At 42.7% G+C, this 27,195-nt stretch overlaps 1 protein-coding gene across 9 annotated transcripts in view; it reads left to right on the forward strand.

The window, feature by feature from the left end:
- DCAF1 (DDB1 and CUL4 associated factor 1) overlaps positions 1-27,195 on the forward strand; it is a 104,165-nt gene that overhangs the window by 60,579 nt on the left and 16,391 nt on the right. For 8 of the 9 annotated variants that reach the window (XR_009214419.1, XM_058442170.1, XM_058442171.1 and 5 more), the window contains 14 exons: positions 5,341-5,499; positions 8,400-8,579; positions 9,141-9,350; positions 11,040-11,209; positions 16,477-16,601; positions 17,898-19,161; positions 20,329-20,527; positions 21,001-21,083; positions 22,354-22,438; positions 24,376-24,609; positions 25,189-25,282; positions 26,160-26,264; positions 26,483-26,556; positions 27,070-27,171. Coding sequence is in view for 7 of the 9 variants with exons in the window: in XM_058442170.1 (XP_058298153.1) it covers positions 5,341-5,499; positions 8,400-8,579; positions 9,141-9,350; positions 11,040-11,209; positions 16,477-16,601; positions 17,898-19,161; positions 20,329-20,527; positions 21,001-21,083; positions 22,354-22,438; positions 24,376-24,609; positions 25,189-25,282; positions 26,160-26,264; positions 26,483-26,556; positions 27,070-27,171 (3,084 nt within the window). In the remaining 2 variants the exon portion in view is untranslated. Of the gene's footprint in view, positions 1-5,340; positions 5,500-8,399; positions 8,580-9,140; positions 9,351-11,039; positions 11,210-16,476; positions 16,602-17,897; positions 19,162-20,328; positions 20,528-21,000; positions 21,084-22,353; positions 22,439-24,375; positions 24,610-25,188; positions 25,283-26,159; positions 26,265-26,482; positions 26,557-27,069; positions 27,172-27,195 lie in introns of those variants that run through there. The other variant, XR_009214420.1, reaches the window with a different exon arrangement.

Raw genomic sequence — 27,195 nt, forward strand, 5'->3', positions numbered from 1 at the left:
AGGGACTGGTATATGGTAAGCAATCAACAAATAGTAGTCACTTAGTAAGTGAATGAATTCTCTTAATATTTGTTTCTTGAACCATGGAAATAAGGATTTTCATGAAAAACTGAAGTTACCCTGCTGGGCTAAAGTTTAATTTTAAAGTGAAATTACAGTTAAAAAAAAATGCATAACCACACCAAATCTTCAGTGAAATCTTGGGCATGCAGAAGTCGGAAAAGAATGAATGAATATGTAGCAAGTAAAATTTTAAGATGAACATATAACAGGTATAAAACTAGCCAAGATTTGAATGGAACACAAAGATGATAAGTTACTTTGTTATGAGACTGAATATTACTTTTGTTTGGGTTTCCAGGATTGTTACAGTGTTTTCTTTCTTTTTCTTTTTTTTTTTCTGTCATAGTGACTAGACTGCAACCATGTTGTTTTTGTTATACATTTTATTTTATTTTTTGTTTTTTTGAGGACAAGGTCTTACTCTGTCACCCAGGCTGGAGTGCAGTGGCGTGATCTTGGCTCACTGCAACCTCCACCCCCCAGGCTCAAGCCATCCTCCTGCCTCAGCCTCCTGAGTAGCTTGGACCGCAGGTGTGCACCACCCTGCCCAACTAATTTTTTGTATTTTTGGTAGAGACTGGGTTTCATTATGTTGCATAAGCTACTCTCGAACTCCTGGGCTCAAGCTTTCCATCTGCCACCCTTCCAAAGTGCTGAGATTACAGATGTGAGCAACCGTGCCCAGCCCCCTGTTATACATTTTATAAAAAAGTAATTTTAATGACCTCATCTCTCAGTAGTTACCTGTTGAGAACTGTATGATAGCCACATTGTTATTCATTCAACTATATTGCTCCATTCAGATCAGTTTAGTCATCATGGATAAGTGGGGACCTTGTGAGTTAGTCTTACTTGCCCTCCCATGTTCAGCCCCTTTGCAACCCAGGAAATAATTTCCCTTTACGGAGTTTGGGGTCTTCTTGCTCTTTCTTTCTTTCTTTTTTTTTTTTTTTGACACAGAGTCTTACTCTGTCACCTGGGCTGGAGTGCAGTGGTGCTATCTTTGCTCACCGCTACCTCCGCCTCCCGGGTTCAAGCAGTTCTCCTGTCTCAGGCTCCGAAGTAGCTGGGACTACAGACATGAGCCACTACACCCAGCTAATTTTTGTATTTTTAGTAGAGATGGGGTTTCACCATGTTTACCAGGCTGTTCTAGAGCTCCTGACCTCAGGTGATCCGCCTGCCTCAGCCTCCCAAAGTGTTGGGATTACAGGTGTGAGCCACTGTGCCCGGCCATTTTTTTTTTTTTTTTTTTTTTGACAGAGTCTTGCTCTGTCTCCCAGGCTGGAGTGCAGTGGCACAATCTTGGCTTACAGCAACCTCTGTCTTCCGGGTTCAAATAATTCTCCTGCCTCATCTTCCCGAGTAGCTGAGATTACAGGTGTGTGCTACCATGCCTGGCTACTTTTTTTATTTTTTGTGGAGACAGGGTTTCACCATATTGGCCAGGCTGGTCTCGAACTCCTGACCTCAAGGGATCCGCCTGCCTCAGCCTCCCAAAGTGCTGGGATTACAGGCGTGAGCCACTGCACCTGGCTCTTTCTTTTTTTTTTTTAAAGACACTTAAATATGTCGACTTTATTATTTCTCTATACATACCTTTATTTGTACTGAAAATTGTAAAAATAGCACAAAATTTCATCTTATTGCAGTCCAAATTTTTGAAAGCCAGAAAATCTGTTATGCTCTAGGCAAACTACCCAATGGTCTCTTTATATTCTTTCCCCACAAGTGAGTTTGCTCCAAATTCTTGATGTTGGGTTTTGTCTCACTGACTTTGGGCTTCTAAAACACGTGGGAATACTTTTGTCCTCTTGGTGCTTCTTTGGGTCAAATCAAACAGTAGAGCTAAAGTATACTGAAGTTATTCAAATACGTTCAGACTACACAGATCCTTTATAAATTATTAGTATCATGATAGGAAGGAAAAGATACAAGAAGAAAAATACATCCTAGAACTTATTTCAAAATTATTGGTATGCAATCTATCCTAGCATAGGGTAGCTTTTTCAGCCTGCTGCATAAAATTACTAGCAAGAAAGAAAAGTACAAGAATAAGGGTTGTGGCTGATGTGGCTCGGTGTCATAATTCCGTATTCTAGCATCCTCAGAAGGATCCCATCGGTTATACATGCAGAAACTGCAGCGACATCTGAATGGTCCACTGCTTGATTCATTCTGAACTCTCTTAAGCCCAGTGTTTGTTAGTTCTCTTTCAAGCCTAGGAACTCTGCTGAGTAACATGTATCTCAATTTTGCCATCCTTTTCTTTCTATACAGACAGCAGTGTTCTTACCCCTCTCATGTAGAGCAAGTCATCTCTGATTTCCCTGAGCATCATTGCTCCTGTATATTGTTGTTGGGGGTGAATTTTCTGGTAGATGGGAAGGGAATTCAGTACTAGGGTGTATAGTCAAGTTACTAAGGTTCTTTATCAACATCTTGAAGCAGAAGTTTTGAGAGGCCCCTGAGTCGTCCTGGGAATTTTCTTCAGTGAGCATTTGTGAAGACTGTGGGACCAAGGTCGGATCAAACTTTGTGATGTGCACATCGGTGATCTTGACAAACACTTTCCTTGCTTTTTCTTTAATCATCTACCCTTTGCCGAACTGCTTATTTTACTACCACTTGGCAACTTTATTTTTGTCTTTGTTCTTTGCTGAACATTTATTGAGTGTTTTTTATGGGCCAGATACTTATGTTCAGGTACGAGGGATACAAGGAGGCCAATGAATAAATAAATCAAGTCTTTGCCACTTACGGTTTGTTAAGAAAGACAGACATATAAACCTATAATTTTTTTTTTTTTTTTTTGAGACGGAGTTTTGCTCTTGTCACCCAGGCTGGAGTGCAGTGGCACGATCTCTGCTCACTGCAACCCCAGCCGCCCGGGTTCAAGTGATTATCCTGCTTCAGCCTCCTGAGTAGCTGGGATTATAGGCGTGTGCCACCATGGCCGTCTAATTTTTGTGTTATTAGTAGAGGCTAGGTTTCACTATGTTGGCCAAAGTAATATAGTTCCAAAGTATTTTGAAATGGAATAGAAATGAGGAAATTTGCCTTTCAACTTTCAGAAATTTCAAGTTCGGAGGAGGTCAGACATGATTAGAGTAACGTGTCTCTACATGTGGTATTTGGTGTGTGTGTATATAAAGTGTGTAAGCTCATGGTTATACTTTGCACAGTGGGATGAAGCTGGAGGTCGAAGTTGTCTCCAGTGGCCCAATGATACTGCTTTCAGTTGCAATTTCTGGTCCTGAACAGGGTGCAGTGGAAGAAGGGATTGGGTAATTGCTATTTTTAAAGGTTTTTGTGTGGAGAATTATAATGGGCGTCACACAGTTTAGCTGCATCTTGAGAGGGGGAGTGGGTGGAAGTGTGGTAGAGTGTTGTGTAACAAACAAAAACTAGGGTAATGATAGAAGGGATTTGAATTATATATAAGGGTTAGCCTGAGCCTGGTTATTGAGAGAACTTTTGAAGAGGGCACATCCCTGTTTTTTTCCATTGACCGTGGTGAGATTTGTGCAGATATCATATCATGTAATTACAAATCTATGTTATTGGTACCTGGAAGACACCTTGGCATGGGAAACAGTAGGGGGAGCTCTAGCTTTCCCAAGGCCCTGTGTATGTTGGCCTAGGTTCAGAGTCATCAAGCAGCCTGCTGCTTGGATTATACTCTTTGCCCATAACATTGTGCAGGAGATCAAGTCCACCCAGAGAGGCTAGTGGGACTTGAACAGGCAGTTAAAAAACCTTAAAAGATAAAAAAAACTTTAAGACATCTATTTAAAATGCATGTGGTTAGTTCTAAAAATATACTTGTTTAGATAATTTGCTCAAGATTCTTCTTTTGGGGATATATTGATCAATTTAAAGGGAGGCAGATTTTGTGAATTCATTAGTAGTTGATGAGTCAGTGGCTGAGCAAAAGCTAGGATATAGAGCTATTTATATTAAAAGGATTAAAATGGGAAAGTTAGCAAAAGTCCATTAGGGAAGCTATTAAGTTGGTGCAAAAGTAATTGCGGTTTTTGCAATTGCTTTCAAAAGCAAAAACTGCAGTTTTTCACCTACCTAAATATGTAATAGTAAAATGGTTGTAGGGTTACTGATTGATTGACTGACAGGGTCTTTGTCACCCAGGCTGGAGTGCAGTGGTGCAGTTGATCCTAGCTCACTACAGCCTTGAACTCCCTGGCTCAAGCGATCCTCTTACCTCACCCTCCTGAGTAACTGGGACTACAGGCATGCGCCACTGCATTTGGTTAATTTTTAAATTTTTTTCTGGAGATGGGGTTGTGCTGTGTTGTCCAGGCTGGCCCTGAACTCCTGGCTTCAAGCAGTCTTTTCATCTTGGCCTCTCAAAGTACTAGAATTACAGGAGTGAGACACCCTGCCTGACCAGTATCATTACTTATAGTAAATTTTTTTTTTTGAGATAGGGTCTCCTTCTGTTGCCCAGGCTGGAGTGCAGTGGTGCAATCTTGGTGCACTGCAACCTCCGTCTCCCGGGTTCAGGCGATCCTCCTGCCTCCGCCTCCCAAGTAGCTGGGATTACAGGCACCCACCACCACATCTGGCAAATTTTTTGTATTTTTAGTAGAGACGGGGTTTCGCCATGTTGGCCATGCTGGTCTTGAACTCCTGACCTCAAGTGATCTGCCCACCTCGGCCTCCCAAAGTGGTGGGATTACAGGCATGAGCCACCTCACCCAGCCCTTACAGCAATATTTTTCATCTTCATAAAAAAATCAGGCTGGGCATGGTGGCTCACTCACACTTATAATCCCAGCACTTTGGGAGGCCCAGGTGGGCAGATGACCTGAGGTCAGGAGTTCAAGACAAACCTGGTCAACATGGTGAAACCCCGTCTCTACTAAAAAATACAAAAATTAGCTGGACAGGGTGGCAGGTACCTATAATCCCAGCTACTTGGGAGGCTGAGGCAGGAGAATCGATTGCACCCGGGAGGCAGAGGTTGCAGTGAGCCAAGACTGCGCCATTGCACTCCAGCCTAGGCAACAAGAGCGAAACTCTGTCTCAAAATAAATAAATAAATAAAAAATAATTTCCTGGTGTTAGGAAAGAAAAGAGGAATGTTAAGGAATCTTAGTCTTTTTGTTTACTTTAAATATTATTGAGTTTTCTTTTGTGAGGGGTTGTTGTCTCCTTAGAGGACTTCTGTATTTAACAGCTTAACTGAATATTAGGTCAAAAGGTTTTGTTAATTTTCTAGATTATTTTGTGGTAATTTGTTTCCTCATTTTTTAGCACCTAGCATCTCTCCTGCTCCATAACAAATTTGCCACAGAATTTGTTGCGCATGGTGGAGTACAGAAATTACTGGAAATACCTCGTCCTTCTATGGCTGCAACTGGTGTGTCTATGTGTTTGTATTACCTATCCTACAATCAGGATGCCATGGAAAGAGTAAGTCATCTATACAGGTTTGTGGGGATAAGATTAGGTTGGGGACAACCTCTTTAAAAGATCACATTTGCTGAATGACTTTTGGATAAGAAAAAAACAGTAGTTGAAGGAATAAATTTTAATGAAGCAAGGAACATGAAAGTCTAGTCTTTATAAAGCAGTCTAAAAATGTAAAATTGTTTAGAAATGGTTCTATTTTTTTCTGACTCTACTGGGAAAATGCTGGGTGGATTGGAGTCTGGGAGCTTTATTTAGTTTTTGCCATTTCTGTGGCATTAAGATTAGCCTTCAGGCACTTTTCCGATGTCTTAGTGCAGTGACATTTATGAGTTATTGTAAAAACAACAGGCTGGGCGCAGTGGCTCACGCCTGTAATCACAGCACTTTGGGAGGTTTAGGTGGGTGGATTACCTGAGGTCAGGAGTTCAAGATCATCCTGGCCAACATGGTGTAACCCCATCTCTACTAAAAATACAAAAATTAGCCGGGCATGGTAGCAGGTGCCTGTAATCCCAGCGACTTGGGAGGCTGAGGCAGGAGAATTGCTTGAACCCAGGAGGCGGAGGTTGCAGTGAGCCGAGACTGTGGCATTGCACTCCAGCCTGGGCTACAGAGCAAGACTCCTTTAAAATAAAAAACACACACACACACACAACAGACCTAGTCTCTCACTGATTCATTCATACACACATTTATATCGTATATAGGGGTGTATGTGTTTGTGTATTTTTAGAGACAGGGTCTCGCCCTATTGCCCAAGTGCTCAGCTTGTCAGGTAGCTAGGACTACAGGCTTGTGCCACCATGTCTGGCTACTTTTTATACTTTTTTTTTTTTTTTTGACAGAATCTTGCTCTGTCTCCCAGGTTGGAGTGCAGCGGTGCCATCTTGGCTCACTGCAGCCTCCAACTCCCAGGTTCAAGCAATTCTCCTGCCTCAGCCTCCCAAATAGCTGGGATTACAGGCACCCACCACCGTGCCCTGCTAATTTTTGTATTTGTAGTAAAGACAGGGTTTCACCACGTTGGCCAGGCTGGTCTCAAACTCCTGACCTTGTGATCCCCGCACCTTGGCCTCCCAAAGTGCTGGGATTACAGGCGTGAGCCACCACGCCCGGCCTTTTTTTTGTTCTAATGACAGGGTCTCGCTCTGTTGTCCAGGCTGTAGACTGTAGTGCAGTGGTGTGATCACAGCCCACTGTAGCCTTGACCTCCCGGGCTCAAGCCATCCTCCCACTTCAGCCTCCCAAGTAGCTGGGACCACAGACGTGCACCACCACACCTGGCTAATTTTTGTACTTCTTTTTTTTTTTTTTTTTTTTTGTACTTTTTGTAGAGATTGGGTTTCACCATGTTGCCCAGGCTGATCTCAGACGCCCAGACTCAAGTACTCCTCCAACCATGGCCTCCCAAAGTGCTGAGATTATAGGCATGAGCTACCACACTCAGCTGATGCTTGTTTTATATTAACAAATAGTTCGTTATGGAGATAATAAAACCATCCCAACTGTTCTTAGGGCTGCAGAGAGGTTTTCCATTTGGTTCTACTGTTCTTCTAGTTAAGACTCTTTCATATATAATCTTTTTTTTTTTTTTTTTTGAGAGAGTCTTGCTCTGTCACCCAGACTGGAGTGCAGTGGCGGGATCTCAGCTCACTGCAACCTCTGCCCCCTGGGTTCAAGTGATTCTCCTGTCTCAGCCTCCTGAATAGCTGGGATCATAGGCACGTGCCACCACGCCTGGCTAATTTTTTTTTTTTTTTTTCAGTAGAGACGGGGTTTTACCGTGTCGGCTAGGCTGGTCCTGAACTGACCTCAAGTGATCCACCCACCTCAGCCTCCCAAAGTACTGGGATCACAGGCATAAGCCACCGTGCCTGGCCTTGTGATTTTTTTAGAAGTGTAAATGGGTTATACATACCTATGTGGTTGTTTTTGTTTTTGTTTTGAAGCAGGGTCTGGCTCTGTCACCTGTGCTGGAGTTCAGTGGCATGATCTTGGCTCACTGTAGCCTCGGCCTCCTGGGTTCAAACCATCCTTGCAAGTAACTGGGACAACAAGGGCCCACCACCACACCTGGCTAATTTTTGCATGTTTTGTAGAGGCGGGGTTTTGCCATTTTGCCCAGGCTGTGGGTTATACATTTGAAAAGCAGTGGGCTCCTGGGATCCCCTAGGAAAGCAAAGCTCTTGTTACTTCTATTCCTGAAACATTTTTCTAATATTCTTATTTGGTGTGTCTTTTCTGGTAGAGTGAAATGGGTAATTTCTTCTCGAGCTATGACATTATTTATCTTTGCTTATTAATAATATCAGTTTTAATTTGTTTTTCTTTTGGTATTTATGCAAGATAGGTAGTCTTTTGGGAGTAATAAACTTATCTGTGTGTGTACATACAAAATTACTTATGGCTAAGATAGAGAAAAAAATATCAAGGAAACCTGGGGATGCTTTACAGTTTCATTTTGTGACCCATAGTGGACATCAAAATGTGTGTGAATTAACCGGAGAATGAATACCAAACTCCTAGACTTAGGATCAGAAATCTGAGCCACTTTTATCACATTGGAGAAGTTCCTTACCTCTTCCTCTTCTTTTAAGTGAGAATCCTAATACCTGTATAATGGAGCCCTCGTGAGCATTAAATGATGTAAATATTTGTTGGCACTCAGTAAGTATAGGTTGTATTTAAATATTTATCTAAATTTAGGTCGTTTTCAGGTTTGGAATGGATCGTGTTCTAAAATTGCGTTTGTATTATTACCTAAACTTTGTACTAAGAGTGACTTGATTGAAAATGGTTATTGTATTCTGCAGATATCTATACTGGCGAATTTTTCATCCTGTTCGAGGGCTCCTTTGCCCACAGTTTAAAAGCATTGTTTTATTTGTATTTTTCTGCAGGTTTGCATGCATCCCCACAATGTTCTGTCTGATGTGGTGAACTATACCCTGTGGTTAATGGAGTGTTCTCATGCTTCAGGATGCTGCCATGCTACCATGTTTTTTTCAATTTGCTTCTCATTTCGGGCTGTCTTGGAGCTCTTTGACCGCTATGATGGTCTTCGTCGTCTGGTGAACTTGGTGAGGTTCTTTCAGTGCTTTTCTCACTAGGATTAAGGGTCCTGGTTGTCTTGGCTGCCCTTTAACAGCACACCCTTGAAGAAAGGAAGCTTCTGATTAGAGGAGTTTTGCTGCCATTCTTTTTGTGAAGTTTTTTTTCCCCTTTCTTCACAAATTTCTCTTTTTCTTTAGTAGTTAGAGGACACTGTGCCGTTGTAGACTTGCCTTGGATATAGTAATCTTATAATGGGGATTGGCAGTTGATGATCTTGATCTTTCTAAAAGCAATAGTTTTATTCCTGTACATTTTTTAATATGATTAAAAGCTTGTTCATTTTTTGGTATGAGTTTAATATTTTGCTTTCATATAGCTACTGTTAGCATGCCATATACATAGATATACATGAATATGCTTTGATATTTGTCAGTCTTGTTAAGCATAAAAGTTTACTGATACATAAGCAGAATATGTATGGAAAGTAAAAAAAAAGTTTACTAAAATATTTTCCCTTTTTTAAATCTTTTTACTTAACTCTTCTTGCCTTTTCCCCTCTTTTGCCCCAATATTTTGCATCTTAATAGATCAGTACTTTGGAGATTCTAAATTTGGAAGATCAGGGTGCACTTCTGAGTGATGATGAAATATTTGCTAGCCGCCAAACTGGGAAACATACCTGCATGGCCTTGCGCAAATACTTTGAGGCTCACCTGGCCATTAAATTGGAACAAGTGAAGCAGTCACTTCAGAGGACTGAGGGTGGCATTCTTGTCCACCCGCAACCCCCGTACAAGGTGAGAGGACCTTGCCTTGAAAGGGAAAGTTCTGTTAGCCCTCTCTGTAGCACCTCAGTCCTGAAACTCACATTCAGATTGGTGGACTCTCTGTGCTATGTCCATTGTTGGAGTATACTTCCCTGTATGAAGGCAGAACAATTGAAAAATGGATGTAATAGGTCAATTTCAGGGAATTATTTTGCTTCCAGTTGTAAATTGCTGGGATTCTTGAACTAAAAGATTAACTGAAGTGTGTATAAAAAAGCTTTCTTTTTTTCTTTTTGTGATAGTCTCCCTCTGTCACCCAGGCTGGAGTGCAGTGATGTGACCACAGCTCATTGCAACATTAACCTCCCAGGTTCAGGTTAAGTAGTAGTTGGGGGACTATAGGCACACACCACCACACCCAGCTAATTTTTAAATTTTTTTGTGGAGATGAGGGTCTCACTATGTTGTCCTGCCTGGTCTTGAACTCCTGGACTCAAGCAGTCCTCCCACCTCGACCTCCCAAAGTGCTAGAATTACAGGTGTGAGCCACTGTACCTGGCAAAGAGCTTTTTTGTATGAAAAGTACTAGATGATTTGCCTTCTGTGCAGAATTTCTTTTCTGAAAAGGTGTTTATAACTCCACTTCGCTATCATTGTGGAATTTGATATGTTTTGGGATAATGACAAGTAGCTGCATATTTTTTTAAAAAATCACCAAGAGATTTCTTGAGACCAGCCTGGGCAATAATAGTGAGACCCTGTCTTTACAAAAATTTTAAAAATTGGCTGGGCCCTGTGGTGTGCATCTGTAGTTCTAGCTACTTGGGAGGCAGAGGTGGGAGGATCATTTGAACCCAGGAGTTCAAGACTACAGTGACCACTGCACTCCAGTCTAGGCAGAGACTGTCTCAAAAAAAAAAAAAAGCCGAGCGGGGCATGGTGGTACACCTGTGTCAGCTACTTGGGAGGCTGAGGTGGGAGAATCACTTGAGTCTGGGGGTTTGAGGCTGCACGTGATCGGGCTATGGCATTCCAGTCTGGGCAACAGAGTGAGAACCAGTATCAAGAAAAAAAAAAAAGTCACAAATTGAAATCAGTCACATGATGCTTCTTTCTCTTAAGCTGTAACTTACATGCACAAAGGAAACTTCTGTTATCTTTTTGGACAAATCATATTGTGAGTCTAGTTATAAATAAGATAAAAGATTAAGCAATATATGGTTATTATTTCACATACGGGCTTTTGACTCAAGAATTGTGGAACTTGAAAGGTATTATTATTTAATTTATCATTAAAACCTTGGCCAAGCATGGTGGCTCATGCCTGTAATTCCAACACTTCAGGAGGCTGAGGTGGGAGGATTGCTTGAGTCTAGGAGTTCAGGGCTGCAGTGAGCTATGATCATGCCACTGCACTCCAGCATGGGCAACAAAATGAGACCCTGTCTCTACGAAAAATAAAATAATTAGCTGGGTGTGGTGGCATGTGCCTGTGGTTCTAGCTACTTGGGATGCTGAGACAGGAGGATAGCTTGAGCCTGGGAGATTGAGGCTACAGTGAGCCGTGATCAAGCCACTGCCCTCCAGCCTGGGCAGCAAAGTGAGACCCTGTCTCGAAATTAGTAAATAAAATCTGTTGGCCAGTGAGCGGCGCTCAAGAAGGTAGTAGGCAGATGTAGAGTTATATATGATAATAATACTATATATCTCTCCTTATAGGCATGCTCATATACTCATGAACAGATTGTGGAAATGATGGAATTTTTGATAGAATATGGCCCAGCGCAGCTATATTGGGAACCAGCTGAAGTCTTCCTCAAACTTTCTTGTGTGCAACTCTTGTTGCAGCTTATTTCTATTGCCTGCAATTGGAAGACCTATTATGCAAGGTGGGACCAGAGAGAGATTTCAAATGAAGTTTGATGCATCTTTTTATTAAAGTTGATGTTGGTTTGCGCATTGGTTATGCTTAACAAACATTTGTTGAATTGAATTGAAATATTGGACTTGAATCTGAGAAATTAGATTAGGCATGAAAATATGATTTTTAATTTATAGCACGCTTGTTCATATATATGGTCTTGGTGATTGTAAAATTTGCATAATAGGCAAGGATTAGCGTCTGTACTGACAGAGAAGGTACATGATTTACATAGCCACAGCTGCAGAGCTGGGGTTAAAGTCTTGTCTTGAGGCTGGAGTCCAGGATTCTTTAGTACTTAGACTTTAAGTGTCTTGCTACTACTTGACAACCATATATAATGTTTGTATTACGTTCATATAAAATTGTCCTTTTACTCTTGGAATTCAACACACTGTTAGGATTTTTACAAATTAGTTGAAGGCAGAGCAGGACAAGGCCCAGAAAAGGGTGGCTGATGTAATCAGGAAACTGGGTAGGTTCTATTTGAAGATGATATAAAAAGGAATAAAACTGTTTTGAAAAAGATGGGGTCTTAGCCGGGCGCGGTGGCTCAAGCCTGTAATCCCAGCACTTTGGGAGGCTGAGGCGGGCGGATCACGAGGTCAGGAGATCGAGACCATCCTGGCTAACACGGTGAAACCCCGTCTCTACTAAAAACACAAAAAATTAGCCGGGCGTGTTGGCGGGCGCCTGTATTCCCAGCTACTCGGGAGGCTGAGGCAGGAGAATGGCGTGAACCCAGGAGGTGGAGGTTGCGGTGAGCCGAGATCGCGCCACTGCACTCCAGCCTGGGGGACAGAGAAAGACTCTGTCTCAAAAAAAAAAAAAAAAAGAAAAAAAAAAGAAAAAGATGGGGTCTTAAGATAGTAAAAAAGTTTATAAACAGAGTGCTTGACCTTCTTTTCCTATTCACTCACTGCCATAAAGATAAGAGAGGGGCTTATTTAGGGGAGTATAATATGTTTATTAAATCCCAGGGTTTAAATATAGTGAGGTACTCTTGGAGCAGGTGTTATTAAACTTTTTGGTTTCAGGATACCTTTACCATGTTAATAGTTACTGAGAACTCTAAAAGGCTTTTGTTTTTGTGTTATATCTATCAGTATTAGAAATTAAAACAGAAAATGTAAAAATATTTATGCATTAAAAATGTGGGCCAGGCACGGTGGCTCATGTCAGTAATTTCACCACTTTGGAAGGACAAGGTGGGCAGATCACTTGAGGGTCCAGAGTTTGAGACCAGCCTGGGCAATATGGTGAAACCCCATCTCTACTAAAAATAGAAAAATTAGCCGGGCGTGGTGTTACGCACCTGTAGTCCCAGCTACCTGGGAGGCTGAGGCAGGAGAATCGATTGAACACGGGAGGCAGAGGTTGCAGTGAGCTGATATCATGCCACTGTACTCCAGCTTAGGCGACAGAGCAAGTCTTCGTCTTAAAAAAAAAAAAAGTGAACCCATTGCATGTTTGCGTTATTCATGAAACATTTCCAAAATAAAACCGGGTAATTTTAGCAAGTTTGAAAAATTGTCTGGCCTAATATCTCATATCTGCTTCTGTATTCAGTTTTTATGACATCACATAATCTCTGGAAGACTCTCTTACTGTGCGATGAGAGAATGAGAGTGCAAAAGGAAAGTAACATCTTACTATTATGAAAATAGCTTTGACTTCACAGGACCTTCTGAAAGGGTCTCAGGCTTCTAGAGGTCTCCAGGCTATACTTTGAGAAGTGCTGTTTTAGAATATTGGAAAAGTAGGTTATTATATTTATTTGGAGAATTGTTTAAAAAGTGATGATAGGCCAGGCGTAGTGGTTCATACCTGTAATCCCAGCACTTAGGGAGGCTGAGGCGGGCAGATTGCTTGAGATCAGGAATTCGAGACCAGCCTGGGCAATATAGTGAAACCCCATCTCTACCCAAAATAAAAAAAATTAGCCTGGTGTGTTGCCGCATGCCTGTAGTCCCAGCTACTAGGGAGGCTGAGGTGGGAGGATTGCTTGAGCCCAGGAGGTAGAGAATGCAGTGAGCCAAGATGGTGCCACTGCACTTTAGCCTGGGCAACAGAGCAAGACTCTGTCTCCAAAAAAAAAAAAAAAAAAGATGATGACAGCTCACAAGATAACTAGAAAGGGTATAAATACATTTTTTAAACTGGTACATCTGTGTTTATTTATTTTTTTGTTGGTTTTGGAGACAGTCTTGCTCTGTTGCCCAGGCTGGAGTGCAGTGGCAGGATCTTGGCTCACTCCAGCCTCCATCTCCCAGGTTCAAGTGATTCTTGTGCCTCAGCCCCTGAAGTAGCTGGGATTACAGGCACGCACCACAAAGCCCTGCTAATTTTTGTATTTTTTAGTAGAGACGGGGTTTTGCCATGTTGGCCAGGCTGGTCTCGAACTCCTGGGCTTGAGCGATCTGCCCGCCTCAGCCTCTCAATGTGCTGAGATTATAGGCATGAAACACTGTCCAGCCTATATTTGGATTATTGAAAAAATATGTCCTTGATTTTAAAAATTTATTTTTAGAAATAAAATTAATAAATGTTTCTGCTTTAGAATATGCAGAATCTTTTAAAGAGAAAAAATTACTCTTAGCATTCACTACATAATATTTGTAAATACACATAATTGATATTATACTTTTTAATCAAATTCATCTTTTTTATGAATATTTTCAAAACCTAGAAAGGCACAGAGAATAGTATAACAACTGCTCCATCATTAACCAGGATTGGCATGTTGTTGTATTTGCTTTTCTCTCAATTCTTTTTCTGCCTCCCCAGAGTCACCCATCTTCTGAATTTGAACCATATTCTCCCCACTTATGCTTTTATACTATATAGATCTGTGTGTTCATAAATAATAACGTCGTACTGCTTTGCATGTTTTTAAATTATAAATATTTTCCTAAGTTCATCTTTCACAGCTTGCTTTTTTTACCCTTACATGCTTGAGATTTATATATGTTGATATTTATTTAAAACACTGTATTTCTATACCGCAGTTTATTCTGCCATTGATGGCTAATTTAGTGTTTTTGTTTGTTTTGTTTGGCTATTAAATAAATGGTATCATGAACCTCCTTTTGGAGGCTCTCTTGAGGTTATGATGTAGAGCATCTGGTTTGTAGGGTGTCTGTGTTCTTACCTTTATTGGATATTGCCAAATTGCTTCTAAAAATGTTCATACCATTGTCATCCCCCACCAGCAATATTATAGGAGCTTTCATTTCTCTACTTTTTTTTTTTCTTTCTTTTTTTTTTTGAGGCAGAGTCTTGCTCTGTCACCCAGGCTGGAGTGCAGTAGTGGTGCGATCTCGGCTTATCGCAACCTCCGCCTCCTGGCTTCAAGTGATTCTCCTGCTTCAGCCTCCTGAGTAACTGGGACTACAGGCACCCACTACCATGCCAAGTTAATTTTTGTATTTTTAGTAGAGACAGGGTTTCACCATATTGGCCAGGCTGGTCTGGAACTCCTGACCTTGTGATCCACCCGCCCTGGCCTCCCACCACACCCAGCCGTTTTTTTTCTTTTTTAACTACAAAAGACATCCAACATTTCTCTACTTTCTTGTTAGTACTTGGTATTGTCAGATTTTTAATTTTATATCTTACATTTTTTATTGTTATATCATTAATGTATTTTGAACCCTTTCCCTCATTCTTTAGGGTTCTTTGAAAATGATTGTCAATGGCTGTAGTTTATGAGTGTACTATACTCTAACACATATGTTGCTCTTGTCTATGTGGGTTTTCTCATTCTTTTGCTATTTTAGTGTGGCTAATGAACATCTTAATACATAAATTCTTCTGATTCTTTCTTTTTTTTTTTTTTTTTTGAAACGGAGTCTCACTGTGTTGGCCAAGCTGGAGTGCAGTGATGTGATCTTGGCTCACTGCAGCCTCTGCCTCCCAGATTCAAGCAATTCTCCCTGCCTCAGCCTCCTGAGTAGCTGGGATTACAGATGCCCACCACCACGCTTGGCTGGTTTTTGTATTTTTTAGTAGAGATGGGGTTTCAACATGTTGGCCAGGCTGGTCTTGAATTCCTGACCTCAGGTCATCCGCCTGCCTCAGCCTCCCAAATTGTTGTGATTACCAGCGTGAGCCACTGCACCCGGCCTGAGTCTTTTTTTTCTTTTTCTTTTTTTTTTTTTTTTTTGTGGAGACGGAGTCTCTCTCTGTGGCCCGGGCTGGAGTGCGGTGGCTCAATCTCAGCTCACTGCAACTTCCCCCTCCTGGGTTCAAGCAATTCTCCTGCCTCAACCTCCCGAGTAGCTGGGACTACAGGCACCCACCACTAAGCCTGGCTAATTTATTTTTATTTTTATTTTTATTTTAGTAGTGACAGGGTTTCGCCATGTTGCCCAGGCTAGTCTTGAACTTCTGAGCTCAGTCAGTCTGCCTGCCTCAGCGTCCCAAAGTGCTAGGATTACAGGCATGAGCCATCATGCCTGGCCCTGGCCTGATTATTTCTTTAGGACAGACTGTTAGAGGTGAAATTTCTAGGACAAGGTTTATGAACATTTTAAGAATCTTGTTTCATATTTCCAGATTACTTTCTTCTTCTTCTTTTTTTTTTTTTTCATTTTTCTTTTTTTGTTTTTTGAGGCAGGCTCTCACCCTGTTGCCCAGACTGGAGTGCAGTGGTGTAATCACGGCTCACCACAGCCTCAACTTCCTGGGCATAGGTGATCCTCCCGCATCAGCCTCCTGAGAAGCTGGGACTACAGGCACGTGCTACCACACCTGGCTAATATATTTTTTTTTTATAGAAAAAGATAAAACCATGTTGCCCAGTCTGGTCTCAAACTCCTGGGTTCAAGTGATCCTCCCGCCTCAGCCTCCTAAAGTGTTGGGGTTATAGGCTTGAGCCACCGTGCCTGGCCTCCAGATTACTTTCCGGAAAGAGTGTGCTAATTTCTACTCTCCAAAACTTTGAGAGTGTGTGTCTCTATATGTTTTCACTAGGATGAAAGGATTCAGGATTATTCTATGTTTTTTTTATCATAGAAGTTTAATAGGTAAAAATTCCATTGCTACATTTTTTGGAAGTAATGTCATGGTGACTATAAAATCCTCTCTTGATGCGACAGCTTGAGATAGAGCCACACTGGTAGTGGTTCTGATTTATTGTCTCTCTGTGTGTGTGTGCATTTGTTTGTGTCTCTCTCTCTTGATTCTTGTGGCTATACTCTAATTTCCCTTTGACTAATTCTTCTTCCTGTCCAGGAATGACACTGTGCGCTTTGCTTTGGATGTCCTGGCCATTCTTACTGTGGTGCCAAAAATCCAGCTCCAGTTGGCAGAATCAGTGGACGTGTTGGATGAGGCTGGATCTACAGTCTCTACTGTAGGTAGGTTGTACTTTGCCATTTTTGTTGTTTCTTGGTCTGAATTTGTTTTTTCTTTGCCACTCTGGTTGTGGTTACTTACCTGACCTAATTTTGGATTTTAGAACAGAAGTAGTAGAGGGGTGCTCCTTGTCTGTCTGTTATAAGGAGTACCATTCAGCAGATCAGGAACTAATTAAAAAAAAAAAAAAAAACAAATGTAGTACCAGATAGTTTGATGTAAGGGAGTCATGCTAGTAAACTCAGGTTTTCTGAGTGGTACTGGCATTTCTGCTATAACGGTATATTATAGCTTTCCTGAAAAGCTCACACTCTGAAGAGTCTTGCACTAAAAATAAAGTTCATGGGAAAAACGGGTTGAGGCAGGTAGTAAAAAACTTAAGCATCACAGCTTTCCAGGAGTTAAAGTGGAAAAAAAACAAAGTAAGCAGTTTTGTAACCTGAGTCAGCAATTGGCAGGTAGCTCAAAATGGGTAGAAACCGTCATACATATATATAAAAAAAGGAAAATATACTTTGATAATATACTTTATTAAGAGCAAGGCTGATGAAGGCACTGCTGGGGTGAGCATGGGAAGTCGTGTGATGGGACAAGATGCAGGATAGGACTAAGACACAGGCACTTGTTTTTAATTTTCTTAGAGTGGAAAGGGTTCTGCTTCCACAGTAGCAGCCCAACTGAGGGCTTTCTCCGTTCCTAAGGTTTTAGTGTATTAAAATTAATAAACCAGAAAAGGCCGAGCGCAGTGGCTCACACCTGTAATCCCAGCACTTTGGGAGGCCAAGGCGGGTGGATCACCTGAGGTCAGGAGTTCCAGACCACCCTGGCCAACATGGTGAAATCCCACCTCTACTAAAAATACAAAAATTAGCTGGGCATGGTGACGGGCGCCTGTAATCCCAGCTCTTTGGGAGGCTGAGGCAGGAGAATCACTTGAACTCAGGGAGCGGAGGTTGCAGTGAGCCAAGATCACGCCACTGCACTCCAGCTTGGGTGACAGAGCAAGACTCCGCCTCAAAAAAATAATAAAACCAGAAAAAATTGCACATGAACCTTGATTACTTTTCCATAATTATGACATGATTTCTCTATTTAATAACTGCATATGAGATATCATAAAAATACATTGTAGTAGAACTGTCTGCACTTTATACAAACCCTTGCAGTTTTTACAAAAGTAATGTAGTTTTTTAAAGTAAAACAAAGTGAGTAGAACACCAAATTTTGACTCTGGAACAACTATTGAAGTTGGCCATTAGTTTTATGATGAAAAATACATGATTTTTTTTTCCCATTAGGTATCAGCATTATTTTGGGAGTGGCTGAGGGTGAGTTCTTCATCCATGATGCTGAAATTCAGAAGTCAGCACTTCAGATTATTATCAATTGTGTGTGTGGCCCGGATAACAGAATATCCAGTATTGGTAAATTTATCTCTGGTACTCCTCGGAGAAAGCTGCCTCAGAACCCTAAAAGCAGTGAGCACACCCTGGCCAAGATGTGGAATGTGGTTCAGTCCAACAACGGCATCAAGGTGCTCCTGTCCTTACTGTCCATTAAGATGCCCATCACAGATGCAGACCAAATCCGGGCCCTGGCCTGCAAGGCCCTGGTGGGCCTGTCTCGCAGTAGCACTGTCCGGCAGATCATCAGTAAACTGCCCCTTTTCAGCAGCTGCCAGATCCAGCAGCTGATGAAGGAGCCTGTGCTGCAGGACAAGCGCAGTGACCATGTCAAGTTCTGCAAGTATGCTGCTGAACTCATTGAACGGGTATCAGGAAAACCACTTCTCATTGGCACTGATGTTTCCCTAGCACGACTGCAGAAAGCAGATGTTGTTGCCCAGTCAAGGATCTCCTTCCCTGAGAAAGAGCTGCTTTTGTTGATACGAAACCATCTTATTTCTAAAGGGCTTGGAGAAACAGCAACCGTGCTGACAAAAGAGGCTGACCTGCCCATGACTGCTGCCTCCCATTCTTCTGCCTTTACCCCAGTCACTGCTGCTGCTTCTCCTGTCTCTCTACCCCGAACCCCTCGTATCGCTAATGGCATTGCAACTCGACTGGGCAGCCATGCTGCCGTGGGTGCCTCTGCCCCTTCTGCCCCCACTGCTCATCCTCAGCCACGGCCCCCCCAGGGTCCGCTAGCTCTGCCCGGCCCATCTTATGCAGGCAACTCCCCTTTGATTGGTAGGATCAGTTTTATCAGAGAGAGGCCATCACCCTGCAATGGCAGGAAAATCAGAGTGTTGCGGCAGAAGTCGGACCATGGCGCCTACAGCCAAAGCCCAGCCATAAAAAAGCAGCTGGACAGACATCTTCCTTCCCCACCTACGCTGGACAGTATAATCACAGAGTATCTTAGAGAACAACATGCTCGCTGCAAGAATCCAGTTGCCACCTGCCCACCTTTCTCCCTCTTTACTCCTCACCAATGTCCTGAGCCAAAACAGAGGCGGCAAGCGCCAATAAACTTTACCTCAAGGCTAAACCGCAGGGCATCATTTCCAAAGTATGGAGGGGTGGATGGCGGCTGCTTTGATAGGCACCTTATCTTTAGCAGGTAAGAAGAGGCCCCTTCTTACTCCCTGGGAATTGGAATGATTCTTTTATTTGAATCAAACTGGGCAGTATCAGCATAATTGGCCTGAAATACCACTGATTGTCACTTTGTGTAATACTTGAACAATGTAATTGTATCACCTTTTGTCAACCATGGGTTCCTTGTGTGATTGTTGGCAGTATATTGATATAATCCTTTGTGTTCTCATCTCAACTAGTATGTTTTCTAGAACCCACACCCCCTCATTACTGTCCATAAGGAGGCTCCCAAACGTGTGCTGGTGCAAGTTGCTTCCTGTTCTGATTCTTGACAAATCTTACATAAAGGTTATGGGATCGCAGGTTTTAAACATGGGAATTTTTTTTTTTTTTGGAGACGGAGTCTCTCTATCGCCTAGGCTGGAGTACAGTGGTGCTCTCTTGGCTCACTGCAACCTCTGCCTCCTAGGTTCAAGTGATCTCCTGCCTCAGCCTCCTGAGTAGCTGGGATTACAGGCAGGCGCCACCGTATCTAGCTAATTTTTGCATTTTTAGTAGAGATGGGGTTTTACCATGTTGGCCAGGCAGGTCTTGAATTCCTGACCTCAATTGATTCCCCCACTTTGGCCTCCCAAAGTGCTAGGATTACAGGCGTGAGCCACTGCATCTGGCCTAAACATGGGAATTTTTGTTATTTAAATTTGTAAGTGGAAATCTTTTTCTTATTTAAAATAAAAAGTACTGAAGGTCACTGTGATTTTGGAAGAAGCCATTTGAAACATTAATGTTAGGCCGGGCGCGGTGGCTCACGCTTGTAATCCCAGCACTTTGGGAGGCTGAGGCGGGCAGATCACAAGGTCAGGAGATCGAGACCACAGTGAAACCCCGTCTCTACTAAAAATATATATAAAAAAAAAATCAGCCGGGCGTGGTGGCGGGCGCCTGTAGTCCCAGCTACTGGGAGAGGCTGAGGCAGGAGAATGGTGTGAACCCGGGAGGCGGAGCTTGCAGTGAGCCGAGATCACGCCACTGCACTCCAGCCTGGGTGACAGAGGGAGACTCCGTCTCAAAAAAAAAAAAAAAAAAAAAGAAACATTAATGTTCTGTGCTTTTTCTTCTATCCTAACAGTTTGCTTTTTCTGAGTCCCTGCACATTCTTTGCCTGTGATTCTCTCTTTTTTTTGCTTAGATTCCGTCCTATTTCAGTGTTCCGGGAAGCCAATGAAGATGAGAGTGGCTTCACCTGCTGTGCATTCTCAGCACGGGAGCGGTTCCTGATGCTTGGCACCTGCACAGGGCAGCTGAAGCTCTATAATGTGTTTAGTGGACAGGAGGAGGCCAGCTATAACTGTCACAACTCAGCCATCACACATCTTGAACCTTCCAGGGTAAGGGTTCCTTCCTAGGATGCTCTCATTCTTCCAAGATGAATTGGTGAACTAGAGTAAAGGAGGCTTACCCTTTATGGAGCTCTCTCTTTTAAATGAGTCCTCAACTGGAAAGTCTAGTTGAGGTTAACTCATTTCAGATGGAGACTGAGGAATACGGCAAAGTTATTAGGAAGAAAGGAACCATCTTTGACATCTTCTCATTTTCCCCCCTCCCTTTTATCTATTCTATTTTTGTGGCTAGTTCAGTAGGATTTAATATTCTCTTAAGTTTAGTTATTTTCTAGGACACTATAGGTATATGTATTCAAATCCTAGTGGCTTCTGACCATTTCTTGGTTTCTGGGAGTTACAAAATTGTCTCTTTAATTCAACAACATTTTTATGCATATCTTTAAAAATGCTAATGGCAGGTAGTGACATCTGCATGTATGTAAATACATGGTTACCCACCTTGCGCCTTTTTCTTTTAGGATGGGTCCTTGCTGCTGACATCTGCTACTTGGAGCCAGCCTTTGTCTGCACTTTGGGGAATGAAGTCAGTATTTGATATGAAGTATGTATCTGCTTTTGGAGCCTAGTCTGTGCTTTATTTACCTAGTTTATACCCCCCTTCATTTGGTTCTTAGACTGGAAGCCTTTTGGGGAAAGAGGATGCTGTCAGTTTTTGTTAACTTCTCTCTTCCTCATCTGAGACTCATGTTTAATAAGACTTTATCTTTCTTAATTCCTAGATATTTTTATGAGGTGTATACATTCTCATTATGCAGCAGACCCCGACCCAGAATCTATGTATTTTCCCATGTTCACATAGGACATTGCAGTCTTTGCTGTGTTTCCTGTCTCCTCTCCTCTCCTCTCCTCTCCTCTCCTCTCCTCTCCTCTCCCCTCCCCTCCCCTCCCCTCCCCTCCTTTTCTCTCTCCTCTCTTCTCCTCTCCTCTCCTTTCCTTTTCTTTATTTTTTTTATTTTTTTTATTTTTTTGTGAGACAGAGTGTCGCTCTGTTGCCCAGGCTGGAGTGCAGTGGCGCAATCTCAGCTCACTGCGAGCTCCGCCTCCTGGGTTCACAGCGTTCTCCTTCCTTAGCCTCCCGAGCAGCTGGGACTAGAGGCGCCTGCCACCACGCCTGGCAAATTTTTTGTATTTTTAGTAGAGACAGCGTTTCACCGTGTTAGCCAGGATGGTCTCAATCTCCTGACCTTGTGATCCGCCGGCCTCGGCCTCCCAAAGTGCTGGGATTACAGGCCTGAGCCACTGCGCCTGGCCTTTTCTTTCCTTCTTTAGATGGGGTCTCATTCTGTCACTTAGGTTGGAGTGCAGTGGCACAAGCATGACCTGCTGCAACCTCCACCTCCCAGGCTCAAGTGATCCTCTCACTTCAGCCTGCTGAGTAGCTGGGACCACGGGCATGTGCCGCCACACCTGGCTAATTTTTTGCATTTTTGGTAGAGATAAGGTTTCGACATGTTGCCCAGGGTGGTCTTGAACTCCTGAGCTCAGACAATCCACCTGCCTCAGCCTCCCAAAGTGCTGGGATTGTAGGAGTGAGCTACCATGCCTGGCCCCTTTGCTGCATGTTTCAAAGGCACATGTGCCCTGTTTGTCATTTCTCTAAGGAATTCCCATTCATTATTTTGTATCTGCTTGGACAAGCTGATAGAAGGAATTTTCTTTGTAATCTAAGTGTATGATTGTTTCCTCTTGGGGAGTCCAGGATCTTTAGGTGAGTGTGATTGTGCAAGAGGCTGGGGGTCACCCTTGTTTCAGTTGGTTGCAGGAATATGTCCTGAAGATGTCACTTCAGTGCTCCTGTTGTTTGTCCATAGGCATTCCTTCACAGAAGATCACTATGTTGAGTTCAGTAAGCACTCCCAGGATCGGGTCATCGGCACAAAAGGAGACATTGCCCACGTAAGTACTTAAGAACCACTGTTTTCAAGCTGATTATACCCATTTGTTCATACTGAAATCTTGATAGAATGTGAGGACCTAAGTCCTTTGGGTAACTAGAAATCAATGATATTCCTTCCAGTTAGAATCTAAAAGTATGATAATATAGTTCTGAGCTGTATGGGAAAAATGTATAAGAGCTAAACGTGACGTTGAGAAAGATGTCATTAGCACCACAGATATTTTTGAATTCTTAGTAAGTTTTAGATTAGAAATGAAGTCTCTGCCTTTATGGACCCTCATTGGGGAGACAATAAAGAAGCAAATGTATGGTAAATTTAGGTGGTAAGTGTTTCAGACAAAATGAAAGCAGGGTAAGAGGTAGGAAATGCTTGGTGGTGGTGTGGGGGGGGACTTCTCTTTTATCTAGGGTAGACAGCATCACCGATGGGGTAATGTTTAAGCAGAGCTTTGAAGGAAACGCAAAATTCAGGAAGATACCTGGAGGAACAGCGTAAGGCACAGGAAATGGCAAGGGAAAAGCCCTTGCTTGGGAGGTGGGAGGAGAGCTGAGGTCAGCGAGGGGCCTGTATCTGGTAGCATCTTGTAGGTGGTAGTTAGGGCCTTTAGCTTTTCTTTTGAGTGAGATGAAGACACTGGAGGATGAGTAGAGGATACATGAGTGGATGTAAAGTTCCTAAAGTGTGACTCTGGTTTTTGTGAGAGAAGCAAGAGCAGCCTTCCAGGTCAGAGGGTGTTGTACCACCTGACACATGAGAAGAGCTGTGGGTTTGGGCCTGGGTAGGCCTGGTAGAGGCTATGAGAAATGGAGGACCTTGGCCCTGGGATTTTGGACACATGAAATTTGAGATTCTCTTAGACATTCAAGTAGAGAATGGGGATTGAATACAAAAGTTGGGAGTTGGCCAGACTTAGTAGCTATGCCTGTAATCCCAGCACTTTGGGAGGCCGAGGTGGGAGGCCAGGAGTTCGAGACCAGCCTGGGCAACATAGAGAGACACCCCCAATCTCTACAAAAAAATAAACAAAATTGGCTGAGCTTGGTGGGCTTGGGACCTATAGTCCCAGCTACTCAGGAAGCTGAGACAGGAGGGTTGCTTGAGCCCACGAGCTGGAGGCTGCTGTGAGCTATGATTATGTCACTGTACTCCAGCCTGAGTAACCAAGTGAGACCCTGTCTCTGAAAACAAAAACAACAAAAAATTGGGAGTTCAGGAGAGAGGTGTGGGTTGGGAAATATAAATATGGGACTTGTCCATATATTGACAGTATTTATTTATTTATTTATTTATTTTTGAGATGGGGTCTTGTTCTGTCACCCAGGCTGCAGTGCAGTGGCACGATCACAGCCCACCACAGCCTTGACTGCCTGGACTCAAGCAATCCTCTTACCTCAGCCTCCTGAGTAGCTGGGACTACAGGCGAGCACCATCACACCTGGCTAATTTTTTTGTATTTTTATAGAGATGGCATTTCCCCAACGTTGCCCAGGCTGGTCTCGAACTCCTGGGCTCAAGCGATCTACTTTTCTTGGTGTCCCAAAGTGTTGGCATTACAGGCATGAGTCACTGTCCCCAGCTGATAGTATTTAGAGCCATGAACTTATATGAGATCATCAAGGGGGCTAGAGAAGAGTTGTGGGTATAGAACCCTGGCATGTGTTTAGGAGTTGCCAAATGAGGAACTTGGGAAGGAAATCAAATATAGTGGCCAGTAAGGCATAATGGAACCCCGAGAAAAAGAGGTGCCTGGCCGGGTGCAGTGGCTCACGCCTGTAATCATCCCAGCACTTTGGGAGGCAGTATTCTGTGGTAATCATTGATCCATGTGGAGAATTTGTGTGTTAATCCTAGAAACTGCTTTGCACATTTTCACTTTAAATTTGTCAGTGGATGGATTGGTCTGATTTTTCTCTTCCCATCCCTTCTTCTCTGAAGATTTATGATATTCAGACTGGCAACAAGCTGTTGACTCTGTTTAACCCAGATCTTGCCAACAACTACAAGAGGAACTGTGCCACCTTTAATCCTACAGATGATCTTGTCTTAAATGATGGCGTCCTCTGGGATGTCCGCTCTGCACAGGCCATCCACAAGTTTGACAAGTTCAATATGAACATCAGTGGTGTTTTCCATCCGAACGGACTGGAGGTGATCATTAATACTGAGATTGTATCCTTTATACTCATGTCTTACCTTCTATTTGTTGTCTGGTTTGTGGTGCAGAAATAATTTGTTCTATCTTTACACCAATACCTGGTTAAAGTGTCCACACTGGTAATAATATGGTGCCTGTCCTTTGGTTTGAAATGTTAGTGAAATCTCCAAAGCACTGTTGCCAATGTTAGTAATTACTGACAACTTTCACTAGCATGTTTTCTATGTATTTGGTAAGAGTGACCAGTTTCCTACCTCCCAGTTCTCCAAGAATTGAATTAGCTTTTATCTGTCTTCAGAAGGATTTTACTTTTGCTCTATAAAAATCAGTTGCCACGTAAGAGGAAAATGAAGTACTACTGTTGGGAGGAAAAGAGCTCATAAAGCATTCCTGTATATGAGGATACCCTAGGATATTTTCAGAGACATCATTCAATAATAGGCATTCTAGATGTATTTGTTTTACCTTGATCTCATTGACTTTTAAAGTATCAATACCTGGCAGGAGGAAAAAAAGTGATATTTTAGAATTTCCTCCCATGAGATTAGATAAGTTTTATGTAAAATAGTTTTCCTTGACCATTCCCCTCCTAGTGGGACCTTCGGACTTTTCATCTTTTGCATACTGTTCCCGCTCTGGATCAGTGTCGCGTGGTGTTCAATCACACGGGAACAGTGATGTATGGAGGTAATAAACCTTATCCTTTACTATTCTCTTTCCTTTTGCTCTACCCCTTCACTTAATTTGATACTTCTTTTTGGAACCATCTCTCACTTGTGAATTGGAAAGCATTTGAGAGTTGTAACATAAAAGATAAAAAATTGATAGTACGAATGGTGACAAAAGATATGAAAATAATGTTGATTTAGGGTGAAAGGCAGCTGACTTTGAAGATAACAAGGAAATCTTGTATGGAAAGAAATTTCATGCAGTATTTTCCAGTGTATCATTATGAACTTAAGAGCTTTTGCTGGCCGGGCACGGTGGCTCACGCTTGTAATCCCAGCACTTTGGGAGGCTGAGGCGGGCGGATCACGAGGTCAGGAGATCAAGACCACGGTGAAACCCCGTCTCTACTAAAAAAAAAAAAAAAAATACAAAAAATTAGCCGGGCGTGGTGGCGGGCGCCTGTAGTCCCAGCTACTCGGAGAGGCTGAGGCAGGAGAATGGCGTGAACCTGGGAGGCGGAGCTTGCAGTGAGCCGAGATTGCGCCACTGCACTCCAGCCTGGGCGACAGAGCGAGACTCCGTCTCAAAAAAAAAAAAAAAAAAAAAAAGCTTTTGCATTTGTCCTCTTGTGGTGTTGTAAGCCTTGTAAGTACAGTAACACTTCTTGGAGGTAGATGAGAGGCTGAGGATATTATTTGTCACAATAGGTGGGATATGCAAGGAAGATGCTCTGAGAGGAGCTAACTAGATGCAGAGTAGATTTATGTACAAGGGAATTTGTATGTAAACCTATATGCAAGTAGATTGTTTTGATTGGCCATTAACATTTTCTGCACTTGTGAAGAGGGGATGTTTGTGACTCCTAATAGTGTTTCCTCCCCCACTGCCCCTCAAGCTATGTTGCAGGCAGATGATGAAGATGACTTAATGGAAGAGAGGATGAAAAGCCCCTTTGGGTCATCCTTCCGAACATTTAATGCGACTGACTACAAACCTATAGGTAAGCAGGAAGGGGGGACAGACATTGATCATTTTGTCATGTTTTGGTGTTCCTTATTTAAGATCCTTCGTTTTCTGGAGGCCCGTAATTTTTTATTGAAAAACAGAGGAGTTATGGAAATACTTTTGAGCAATCATCCTGAATTCCTTTAGAGGAAAAACAGGTTTTAGGGTCACAGCAGTAGTCCAATCCCAGTCTTCTCACATTCTATTTTCCAGCAACCATTGATGTGAAACGGAACATCTTTGACCTGTGTACAGACACCAAAGACTGCTATCTTGCTGTCATTGAGGTAAAGGGAGCTTGCAGAGGCCCTGCTCTTCTGTTCTGATGTTTAGGATAATTTTCAAGTTGTACTACAGACATTTTGTCTGATATAAGATGTAAAGTCAATACATTCCTGAAGGTAGATTATTGATAACCTATTCATTTGATGGGGCTTGGGAGATGTACAGTACAAAGAGAAACAGTAAGAAAATCCCAATATAAGACAGCTTAGAGGATCCTGTCTCCTTTTTTCCTGGACTCACACTGTCATCCCTTTCTCAGAGGAATCTGGGATCTCTCACCAGAGCAAGACTGGTTTGTTCCAAGGGTGATGGTTCCTCACCAAGTCTTTTCATTCTGTTTTTCTTCCCCTTTATGTGTCCTAGGTATAACATTTTCATAGTCAGCTCAAGAATTTCGGGTATCAGAAGCTTTGATAATTACAGGGTCAAGGTCATGGGCACCAGTCAGGGCTGAGGCGTGGATGTGGACCTTCTGCAAACTAACTGCTCCTTATGGACTGGATGTTCTATTTCAGAATCAAGGCAGCATGGATGCCCTGAACATGGACACAGTATGCAGGCTGTATGAAGTGGGCAGGCAGCGTCTGGCAGAGGATGAGGATGAAGAGGAGGACCAGGTCAGTGGTCTTTGAGATTTCTTT

The sequence above is a fragment of the Hylobates moloch genome, unplaced genomic scaffold (genome assembly GCF_009828535.3).
Source record: "Hylobates moloch isolate HMO894 unplaced genomic scaffold, HMol_V3 SCAFFOLD_8, whole genome shotgun sequence".
In the NCBI taxonomy this organism is placed as follows: Eukaryota; Metazoa; Chordata; class Mammalia; order Primates; family Hylobatidae; genus Hylobates; species Hylobates moloch.